Source organism: Pygoscelis adeliae, unplaced genomic scaffold, assembly GCF_000699105.1.
Source record: "Pygoscelis adeliae isolate BGI_AS28 unplaced genomic scaffold, ASM69910v1 Scaffold378, whole genome shotgun sequence".
NCBI lineage: Eukaryota > Metazoa > Chordata > Aves > Sphenisciformes > Spheniscidae > Pygoscelis > Pygoscelis adeliae.
The window spans coordinates 145,269-157,056 of NW_008825312.1; the positions used below are offsets into that span (position 1 = coordinate 145,269).

The following is an 11,788-nucleotide window of genomic DNA, read 5'->3' on the forward strand; positions in this document are numbered from 1 at the left end:
TTCGTACATATTGCAGATCACAAAATACACCTTCATGCACTGTAACAACATTCAGATTTATAGCAGAACCCTCCTCAAAGTCTGAAATTTTATGTGTTAGATATCTACGCAGGGGTCAGTGGTATTTCCAACAGCTTGTACCTCTACGTTTCTCTTGGGTGTGCACTGAAATGTGTATATGATAAGCAGTGACAAAGTCCTTTGAAGATCATGGTCTCGTAAGAATGTGCGTGCCTCATGTACATTGGCTAAAAGGGCCCATAAAAAGGTAATTACAGCCTTTTCACTCTTCTCCTCCTGCACTTTCTAAAATTTGAAAAAACCAGGCTTGTCCCCTACTATTGTGCAGAAAAACAGTCTCTGGACTGTTTTTAGCATAACATTTCTGTGTCTTTGATTAAAACACTGGAAATGTTCCTCATTGAGCAAAGCCATAGCATGTTGGGGTGGCAGGCTTGTTTGTTTGATCACTTCATAGTGGGGAATGAAAATACAATTGAGCACTAAAGCAGGTGCTTGAGCATTGACTTTTAATCAAAGAATAAAGTACAGATTTGCATAGAGATTTTGCTTAACTGATCCTTATTTCAGATACCATTTGAAGCATAATTTAAAGGAGAGTTAATCAGGGACACAGTCCAGTAAGGTGCTGAGTGATTCTGAGGTGGTGCTGAATGCTATCCATTACCATTGCTTGCAATGAGATTCAAAGATAATCAATCTTGGCAGGAGCTGAACCGTAATAAATTACCAAGATAAGATGGGTAATGAAAGAATGCGAAACGCGGAAGGTAAGTTTGTATTTCTTGACAGTGTTCAGCTTGACTTTTGTAATTATTAACTTAACCCTAAAAGCCTGAGATAGTCCTTTTTCAAATGCCTCGGTCTTACTCCATATTATCTCCTAACAACAACATCTCCTAACATTTCCACAATGAGGAAAAGGGAGACAACAGATTCACCTCATTCATCCACAGATCTGAGTGAAGGGAAGGAGAAATTAAGACTGAAGCAAGAGGTAGGCCTGATTAGTGGAGTGTCATTAATTGCAGGCACTATGATAGGCTCGGGGATCTTTATGTCCCCTGAGTGGGTGCTACATCATATGGGGAGCCCTGCCAGCAGCCTGCTTATCTGGGCAGTGTGTGGTCTCCTGGCCATGTTTGGAGCCTTGTCGTACGCTGAGCTTGGAACCATAATTAAAGAGTCTGGAGGAGAATATATTTACATCTTGAGGACTTTTGGTTCTTTTCCCGCTTTCCTTTTCGCCTACACTTCTGTTATCCTGGTGAGACCAGCTGGTTTGGCAGCTGTCTGTCTGAGCTTTGCCGAATACGCCGTTGCGCCGTTCTACCCAGGATGCTCATCTCCACAGGTTGTCGTCAAATGTACAGCTGCTGCCTGCATCCTGCTTTTAACTATCATCAACTGTCTCAACGTGAGGCTGGCGACGTCTATTATGAACATTTTTACAGCTGCCAAACTCTTGGCTTTGCTCGTGATCGTGGTGGGTGGATTGGTGCTGCTTGCCAAGGGACAAACTCAGAGTTTTCAAAATGCTTTTCAAAACACGACTGCAGGTATCGGGGCAGTTGGAGTGGCGTTTTACCAGGGACTCTGGTCCTACGATGGGTGGAACAACCTGAACTATGTAACTGAGGAACTGAAGAAGCCTGAGGTGAGTGAGTGAGTTGGGTTTTACCTACTTAATCCTGCTGCTAATGTGTTTGATTCTATCTACGATTATGTTAAGAGGGGTAATCAGGGGATTAGAGCATCAAGGAAAGACTATTGAGCTTTCCTCCTGGTTTGTTCTGTCTTCTGGGGCAAGACACCTATGGATGTGTCCAGAAAGGATAAAAATGAGTCTCTAAGCAAAATAACAGCCTACATACAAGAAAGCACTAAAATACCCCATTGACTGGAAAAAAGCTATTAGGCAGCACTTGCATGCTTTGGGGATGAAATTTGGTCTTAGTGTTTAGAGGATCTCACTGTAGACACCTAGATTTATGCAGAAAAGCAGTCACTGCTATAATCCATAAAGGTTTCTTAACACCACATGTTCCCTAAAAGACTTGATCCTTAATGTAAAAAACACTTATCTCTCCTCACTGCATGGAGGGGGAGCTTCAGAGCAAGCCAAGCCTCACTGGAGAGGGAATCTAACTCTCTGAATGACCCTTGTCTTTAAATGTCTACTTTTTAGGCATTGTTCTGTTTATGCTATAGGCACTGAAGTAGCTCACTTGCATCTCACATCAGCCCTCTCTGTGCCATATTACCTCTTTTCACAGATCAGACACTACGGCAGCGAACAACCCTTTTTTAGAAAGAGCTGTGTGAGTACAGAGTGTATAGAGTGTGCTTTCTGCCAGTGCGGCACACAAGATTTTACAGATTAAATAAAAATACACTGTTAAACATTAATCTAAATGGCAGCAAAGATCCTAGGGTCATGTGGCACTCTCTCCCACGGGACCATGAGCACTGATATTCAGACCCTTGCAGGATGGAGGCAACAACATAAGGAATTGCTGTATCTTGTCCTGTGGTGGGAATGGGGAATGCAAAAATTGATATTTCAGGTCTTTAGATGTATACAGTTGCTCTATGATCACCCTACTATTTGCTTTTTTTCCAGTCCTTTCAGCTGCATAAGATAGTGTTTGCTGATTTTATTGAGCCTTAAAATCGTCCATGAATTTCCAAGATAGCATCCTGTCACTAGGAAGGAAAAAATAATTCCTTCCTAGAGCAAATTTCCCTTGTGCTGCCCAGCTTTGATTTAGCCCTTAGAGCAGTTAAATGTGATGCAACACACACTGGTACCTCATCCATGTCAGTGGGATGTTCATGGGAAGATGCAGTGCACCAGGAGACATAACGCACTAGTAACAAATAAATCAATATTAAAGTAATCAAGAAATATGCAACAGACATCTTGGGCAGCTATGAACCAAAGTCTTTTTGAATAAGACTTGGGTTTCGTTGTTTTTTTTTTTTTTTTTTTAAAGACTAGCTTTTGAAATGTACAACCTTACTGTTTGCCTGACATCTCTGGGAGACCGGTGTAAAAACCGCCATATGAATCTGGATCTAAGTCTTGTTCTGCGGAAAAGCTCAGTGAGCGAAGGAGTTTGAATGAGAGACATGGGTGGTGGCAAAGACAAAAGAAACAAAAAAAGGCCAGTGCAGGCATAAATGTGCTGCACCTGACACTTGTCATCCCTTTTCCAGGTGACCCTTCCCAGAGCTGTGATGATTGCCATTCCTTTGGTTACATGCCTGTATTTGCTGGTAAACGTGAGCTACTTAGCAGCCATGACTCCGTCTGAAGTGCTGTCTTCAGGAGCTGTGGCTGTCACTTGGGGGTGAGCTCTGCTTGTGGCAACACAGCCAATGCAGTCCTGTAAAATATGGGTTGTCTCCTGAGTTTCAAGAGGTTTAGGTGCTATTCCCATGGCCCATGGTCTCCAAGGTGCACCTAGGCTGCCAAGATGGGGTGCTCTGCAGCACACCCCTTACTCCCCATTCCATTCATTCCCATTGGGACCTGTGGCTCCCCTCCAGCTCATGTTTTTCCCCATGGAAAGTGGCCATAAAGAGGGGATGAAGTACACACCGGGAACATCTCCCCACAGACAGTGAGGATGCAGTGAGGGTGCATATCCAGACCTGGGGTGTGGGAGATGCCCCACATTTTAGATATTTCCAGAAAAGTGGAGAGGACAATGTGCTGCTGCACTGATGCAGAGGCAGTGGTTTGGGAGTGAGACAGGAGCCAGCTGGGTGAATCCTGTCCACTCGGCACCTGGAAATTAGACCAGACCAGAGTCTTTTGGTTCAGTTTCTCCACCCGTGAGGAAATGGAAAACGACACTGATCTCTACAATGCCTTTGAGAAGTGTTATATGCGGGTTGGGTAGCCTTTGGCAATTGTATCTTTAAGGTGGCTTGTGCTTTTCCAGTGTTGCACAGAAACTATTTGTACCTTCCATCAACCTGAAGTGTTTGGTGAAATTAAACAGTCTCTGTGCAAGACAAGGATTTTAGGAAGAGAAGGAACGGACCGTCATGAGAAATGTAGGCACCATCGACATCTAACCAGATAATCTTCCATCAGAACATCCAGCCTTAGTCTAAATATTTCCAAAGACACAGAATCCATGATAGCCCTAAATTGAGTTGTCTGGCAGATACGATGACACGGTATATCCAGAGATTATGTTGCTGCTCATCCTCTTCCTAAAAAGTCAGCTGCGGCTTTGCTTCTGTGTGCATTTCACAAGATCTCCAGTTTGAGGATCTGACTGAGCTCTTGCTAGATGTGTTCTCTAATAGCCTTTCATGTCATTAGAAGCAGGAGCTTTTAAAGGTCTAGTGCTTTGTTTGAACAGGTTACAAAGCCTCACTAAGCTGCAGTGTCATGAACTTTCTCTGCACTTCCTTTCCCATCATTCCTGATTAACAAGTTATTTGTTTGTGAGCTTCCTCCTTTTTAACACATCTCTTTTTCCTGCCTGATTAACCTTTTCACCCCAAGAGTGCAATTTAGGAAGAAACATTGAACTAGCACCTAGAAAGCTGGGCGCTCAAAACCCTGGAGGACAGGTAGATAGCCACAGGCTGAAGAGGGTGTAATGACTGTGGTTCATGAGCAAGAAAAGCAGCTATTCAGGCCGCTAAGGAAGGACGGGGGAGGAGTATAAAGAAGCCAGAGGAGGACACATCATATTTAAATGCACTTATTCCCCATATAAGAAGAAAACCGCTAGGGAGAAACATTGTTCAGTGTTCAGCCATTGCAGCCACAAAGGAGCTCATGAAACTCTCCCCACCATTTCTTTGGTGCCAGTGACTTAACAGCAACTGCAGATCTCAGTTTGCTTGTAAGAAGTTACGCTCAGTAGCTCCTGTAGTTCATTTTCAGGGTCCAAACAGCAAAGCACCGATCTCAGTAATGCCAAATACACACTTGCTAAAGATTTTATTATTAATTTTGTGATATATATTGTTTTCTCTTGAGATCTTGAGGTTATGGAGTCACATGATCATAGGAAATGCCCAGATTCCATCATTTTTAAAAAGGGAAAAATTTTAGTTCTGGTTATTGCAAGTAGCTTAATAACTTGAAGCCTGAAGGACCATAACCCAGATATTAAGCTTCTAAACTACATTTTTGAAATTACTGTGGTAGATAAGCTCCTGCCATGATTTTGGAAAGCCCAACTCTTGATTTTTGAATGTTTGGGATAGGTGATACTAAAAAAGAGTACATATGGCTTAAAGCCATGCAGTTCAGATGGAAATATGAAGTGTTCTAAAAACCTTTTGGATTTTGGATTTTTGCCAGTTAGATGAACAGTGTGTTTGTTTGTGTATGTGTGTATGTACAAGTGTGTGATAATTACCCCAAACACCAGCATTTATTGCTCAATTAATATTCTTATTAAGTTAAGCATGCTGCTTCATGCCAGAAGACAAGCTTCACTTTTAGGTGAGAAGATTATCTTCCAAATATTTGCCTCAAACTCTGTTTGTAACCCTGCTGCTTCTTCTGTAACGGAGAAAGCAAATCATAAATGTCTGAACATTCTGTAGAACCAAACTTCTGAAATTCTGACGATTGCTTTGGCTTAAGCCTGATTCACAGGGTAGCAGAAATATGTGCATATGGGATTAAAGGGTTAAATTCTTATGCATATTGGGGAAGAGGTTATAATGCAGGATATTTCTTCAGGTCTGGTGGGAACAGTTTGTCTGCTATTTCCAAGCTAATATTGTTGGCTGTAATAGCAACATCTCCAGGACTCGCGCCACAGCATCTGTACACAAAAAAGGGGGTTTTGCCTGTTGTGACAGCTTTGCACACCATTGCAGTGTAAATGGATGTAGATATATATACACCAGGCAGGAAGAAAAGCTGTCTTTTCTAGACAAGACAAAGTTACTAGTGACTAAATATTATGGGAACTGGAAGAAACCTTTAAATCATTAGAAAAGCTTTGGAAAAAATTTCAGCGAGAATAATGGAGGGAAGAAACCTGTCTGTTTCTATGATGAGTATTTGATACATCTGTGAGCTGGATGTTATGCTGTGAACTCTTTAAAAAAAAAAAGGTCCTGGGCAGGTGGGCATGGCTCATCTCCCTGTCGGTGGCACTGTCTACGTTTGGTTCATCAAACGGCACGTTCTTTAGCGGAGGCCGCGTGTGCTACATTGCTGCAAGGGAAGGCCATATGGTAAGGACAAAAAAAAGGGGGTCTGGCTTGCTTTGAACAACTTTACCTTCTTGTGACACTAAAGCAGAGAGGAAAACACCGTGTATGTTCAGCTGGTAGAGTGATAGCTCTTCAGTGGTTTGTTTCTTGCTCAAAGACTTTCTTCCCCATCTTTTTCAAATGTAATATATATGTTGTCTCCTGACTTACTTCTTCAGCCACGTAATTTCAGAAAGATACATAATTACATCCAGCCTGAATTTTAAGAACAGCTTTGAAATGAACAACTGAAATACTGCTGTATTGGAGCACCTGGCACAGGCTCTGGGGTGGCCTAGCCAATGTACCTGCCAGGGAGGGGAAACCTGGCCATGCTTGCATGTTGTAAGGCACCTTTGCTCGCACTGGGAAGGTAGCTCAGCACCGGCAAGCTGCCTTTGCAGGCAATACTGACTATGCAAGCTGGTCTCAGGGGTGTTCCAACCTTCCCATGGGGTAGTCCAGTTCAGATACAGCGTAGGATATCTCTGCCCTTCAAGCTTCATAGCAATTAGAAGGTGACACTGAGCCTTACAACTACTCTAGCTGGGGTTTTGAATTGGTTTTGTTAGGTGGGGCCAAATCTGGTAGCCCAACGGAGGTCAGGCTTCTGCAGCTCCACGCTCCCTGGTCCAACTGTTAAGTTGAGCATGTATTCCCAATAGGCACACACACACAAACACAAGTATACAACATATATATACGCCCATACATATGTACATATATGTATATATACATATACAGACAGCAGGCCACACAGATCTACACATACAGACACACTCAGCGTTCACACAAACACTAGCACAAACAGCACCAAGGGTCTTATCTTGTTCCCCTCTCTGGCTGATCAGGGGTCTGTTAGTGGGAAATATATATATAAACATATGTACAATGTGGGTCCCTCCAGCAGCTGGGCTCAGACATTCAGTCAGCCCAGTAGCTGCCCCTGGATCCCAGCCTCACCAGATGCTGGTACCTGGGCATACAAGCCCCCGAGGCCACTGCCCCACTCCAGCTGCTGGCATGGACCCCCTCACTCACAGGCACCCCCCACACACACCTACCCACACTTCTCCCTCCCAGTGCTTCAGCTGCGCTGCATTTGTCCTCCTCTGCTTTGAGCAGGCATGTTGTGTTCCTCATGGACCCATATGCTTCTTTGGTCCTTCCTCCCACACCATCTGGCGTTTCTGCTCTCAGGTGCGAAGGACACCACTCTGCACCAGCTCCACTCCTTGTACACAGGAGGGAATCTTTTATGTAGGTGAATGCCCAGGTTGGTGGAGGTGACTGGGTTGGTGGTTACTGGTTTTGGTGGTCACTGGTTCCATGGCTTCTCTTACTGATGACAGTGTCTGCTGTATCCTGGCAAGCTCTGTGCTGAGCAGTTCACAGATGGTCTGAATTTGACCCTACCAGACCAAGAGCTGAATGCTTACACCATTTCTCAGACACTCAGCTCTAGCAGAAGTGCTTGCATGCTATTTTGGTTGGAAAGAAAAAAAAAGAAGGCTTTCTCATTAAACTTTCCCAATGAACCAAGCAGTAAAGAAGCTAATAATTATCTCCATGTTCTGGAACAAATCCTGGCTTGCTTTGTGGTTGATTGCATAAATGTTTCAGGAGTAGTCCTTGTCTCATTTTCCAGTCAGCCCAAGAGAAGTCAAGTCCCAGAGAGACGTGACAGAGGGCAGAAGAGTGGGACCATGCACAAGGTCCTGGTGATGACCAGGAAAGCTCTGATTTGACTCAGCCTTAGTCTGTCACACTGGTAGTTTAAAAACCTCATCTTGCCTGCATAAACTGAGCGCATATGATATGAAATCAGTGAGACACAATAAAAATATCCTTGAGGGGGGTTTCCATGTTTACACTCCTGGGAGTTAAACTGCTTTTATATTATGATGCCTGCTTGATGATTAAGAGTGGCTCTGGCTGCAGGCAGAGCTCCCACCAGCAGCTGAGGGGGGTGAGTAAGGATCTCTCGAGTACGTGATATGATGGTATATTGTTTTGCTTTGGCTTTCAGCCAGACATTCTGTCTATGGCTCATGTGCGATGCCTCACGCCCTCCCCTGCTCTGCTGTTTACATCGGCTATGTCTTTAATAATGATAATATCAGGAAGCTTCACCAGTATCGTGAACTTTTTCAGGTATGTATGTGTAGTGTTTCTGTTTGCATCCCCTGTGGTCCTCGGTTTTGACATCGTTTTAGAAGTATTTTCTTTTAATATTCTTTTGAGCCTGGGCTATTGCTTTCTAACCAATATTGTGGAGGGGAGGGGGGGAAGAAAGAAAAGAAAGAGCTTAGGAACCAGCATCTTTGCAATGCATGAATGCTTCTGTCACTATATCCTTAACTGGATGTGATTCATCCTCCTATTGAAATTAATCTGTAATATTCAGATCATTATAAAGTTCTCATTGTTTGTGCTGGAAAGGAAATGAATGGAAGAACTACTAAATTTATATCAGTATTCTCTTTTTTAATTGGAGATATGAACATCTGGGATCTGGAAGGCAGGACTGACATTCCTGGATAACCTCACCCCAAAATTCATGCTGTCTTTTTTTTCTTTTTTTTTTTTCCCCTCCAGTTTTATAGCATGGCTTTTCTATGGCATGACTATTTCTGGTCTCCTGTATTTAAAAATCAAGAAACCAGAATTGCCAAGATCTTACAAGGTGAAGTAATAACATAAAACCCTCAAAACCTTTTCCTTTGTTGCCTAAATGACTAAAAGAGCATTATGAGAAAACAAAGAGCGCGGGGTTTGGTTGCTTACAGATTTAGTGTGGTTCTCCTTCCTTTTTTAATTTCATGTTTTGTCTCAGCAAAGCCAATGAGAGGCAAAATAGTGTGAATATACAGGCATAAGTCAAGGTTGAATTCTTTGTCTTGCTAAGTTAATAACGCACTGCCCCCTCACTATGGAAAATATATCTACCATATCCTCTTTTTTTCTTAGAGAATTAAAAGGAAAATGAAGGATGATTCTGATGAACAATGCATTCGCCTGTTCATGCTCTCAGAGCTCAGTCACACTCCTCAGAGGGTAGTCCAGGTGTAAGAACCTTGCAGAGGACAGAAAACTCAGCCAGAATGCCCCAAGTCCTTTGAGACGGCCAGGGGACACGTTTGTTCCCCACAAAACAGCTAAGTGGAAGGGAATCGGGAGTTACCTGTTCTTCCCCCTGGAGCCATGAGCGAGTTGACCTGCAGTGCTTCCTCAGCGACTGAGGGAAATATTTTTACAGAAAAAAATCCTAGGAACAGGGGTGTCATGAGACCCTGAATGCAGAACAGTGACTTTTCCCTGAGTCAAGCTGAATGAACATGCTGGTTTTCATGGGGTTCCTCCAGGCTGACACTGCCAGGCTGTGCAAAGCAATATCGCGTGTCCTATGGGGCTTAGCATGAAGGAGAAGAGCACTGCTCTATTAAGTCTTCCAGTCACTGGCTTCTGTGGCTCTGTCCTGAAATTAGGATGCTGGATGAGGACGTTCACCCAACTTGTTGGCTGAATGAGCTTTAAGGAAAAGAATTTCTGTTTCTGCAATAGTGTTTCATGCACTGTATAAAACTCCCGCAGTCCTCCAGGTCAGTCCCCTGAGGATGTCAGCCTGCTGCAGCCTTTGGCTTGATGGTCTAACTCTCCTTAACTAGAAGCAGCTCATGTCTGAAGGTTCCAGGTCAACTGACAATGTATGGCTGATGTCCTGCAGAATCTGTATGTGTGTTGCAGGTTTATATTTAAGGGTAAGATTTCCCTTGGTTTGAGAACAATCATTTTTATTAGCATCATGCCAAAAGTGTTAGAACATAGTGTGGAGGGAGCAGAATGCAGCATCCCACTAAGGCAGATGAAACCAACGGCAGGTCTTCTCCATGCTTTCACAGGTAACCATGAACAACATTTCCTCTGGTCTATATCAGTGCCCTTGTGTTGGACCAAAGGCACAAAAGTAAAAATTGGAAAATCCCAGCTACAACATTCAGTTTTTCACCTTGTTGTGAAATCGTTTTGTCTTATGCATTCACTAGCCTTTGAGGGAGGTTGGCTTCAAATTTAAATGCTTTATGACCGGACTTATAGAAATAGCCTCTGAGGTTGCCTGTCCACCTATCTGTCAACACGTGAATAAACCTTTTTGCCCAAGGGTGTTAAGGTTCGGTTATGTGATTTGTGCATGTTGCTCTGTGTTTTGTCTAGAGCTCAGCTTTTGGATGCAAGGTAGTAGGGAGAGCAAGAACAGACCCAGCACTAAAACCAGCAGTTTGCATCTTCAGGTCTAGGAGGGCAGGGAAGACCAGGGGTTAGGGGGTGTGGCACTGATGTAGCTCTTGCAGGGATGTTCAACCTTGGAGTGGGAGTGGGAAACAGTATGTCTGGATTAATTCAGATTTCTGGGTAATACCTCAGGCTGCAGCAGGGTTTAATCTAAAAAGCCTTCTGCACAAATTTCAGGGTTGTCCAGACACACAGTGGCCCAGGATTTTGTGAATCTTTACGCTGATGTTTTGCTTTTGCAGGTCCCGATTATCATCCCTATAATCGTGCTGATGGCATCTGTGTACCTGGTGTTAGCTCCCATCATTGATCAGCCCCAAATTGAGATCTTCTACATCGTCCTGTTCATTTTCAGTGGCATCATTCTTTATTTCCCACTGGTTCACTTCAAGTGTCACCCTCGCTTTTTACGGAGAGTCACTTTACATCTCCAGTTGTTCCTGGAAGTTGCTCCGACCACCAGGGATGCAAACTGAGATAAAGTCCTCCTGGCATATGGCTGCCTGCCCCTCATGATTTATCCCAGCACCTTAGTTTTCAAGGCTTAGAAAATATTTTTCTGTAAGGGAGAATGAGTAGAATGAAAGTGTCACCAAAACATCTAGCTGAAAGAGACTAGTAGAGCCATGACTCCTCACATTTCCTTAAAATTTGGGGGACATGTTTTTCTCATTTTCAGTTCTGCCTTGGCAGATTACATACAGATTCCAAAGGAATATGTGCTTTTGAATTTTCCATCCCAAGAAGAGCTGTTCATTAAAATCTTGGCTCTTATATTTCAAGGCAACAGGCAACAATAGACTGACAGTGCAATATTATTCCTATAGCAGGCTGTGACCCTAAGCTTCTCCTGGCAATGCCTTTAATTATTTCCACCTAGTTCTGCCCACTGTGACCTCAGAGCTTCTCAAATAAATAAAGCATGGGCACACCATGTTCACAACAAAAAAACCTTTTTCACTCAGGTGTTTGCTCTGGGAGTGTGTTTTTCCCTTGCTCCTTCCAGTCCCAGGTGCACAGTCACAACAGTCCTTTCTCTGTCTCAGTACATGATTCCACCACATTTCAGTACAAATCATCCTACATCTCCCATAGAAAAACCTCTGATGTGAGACGAGAAGTGCTTTAAAGCTCTGTTAGTTTACTCAGTTGAGAATGCACTTGTCATCTGGGATCCATCCGTTCGTGGTGGGGACACAGGCAACATCACTTAAGTACCGACAGTCACCCA

The 11,788-nt window shown here is 43.5% G+C and overlaps 1 protein-coding gene across 1 annotated transcript; it reads left to right on the forward strand.

Moving 5' to 3' along the window:
- The first annotated feature begins 934 nt into the window (after positions 1 to 934).
- Positions 935 to 11,033, forward strand: LOC103922169 (b(0,+)-type amino acid transporter 1-like). Its single transcript, XM_009330257.1, has 7 exons — positions 935 to 1,678; positions 3,241 to 3,374; positions 4,223 to 4,229; positions 6,124 to 6,246; positions 8,294 to 8,418; positions 8,863 to 8,950; positions 10,800 to 11,033. The coding sequence occupies exons 1-7, from the start codon at positions 935 to 937 to the stop codon at positions 11,031 to 11,033; spliced, it is 1,455 nt and encodes a 484-aa protein (XP_009328532.1).
- The last annotated feature ends 755 nt before the right edge of the window (positions 11,034 to 11,788 follow it).

What these genes read in the sequence shown, in the direction of transcription:
- LOC103922169 (XM_009330257.1), top strand. Translation starts at nt 935, where the DNA reads ATGAGGAAAAGGGAGACAACAGATTCACCTCATTCATCCACAGATCTG. An exon ending in CTGCAAGGGAAGGCCATATG is followed by an intron (nt 6,247 to 8,293) that starts GTAAGGACAAAA and finishes TTTGGCTTTCAG; the next exon opens with CCAGACATTCTGTCTATGGC. An exon ending in AATTGCCAAGATCTTACAAG is followed by an intron (nt 8,951 to 10,799) that starts GTGAAGTAATAA and finishes TTGCTTTTGCAG; the next exon opens with GTCCCGATTATCATCCCTAT.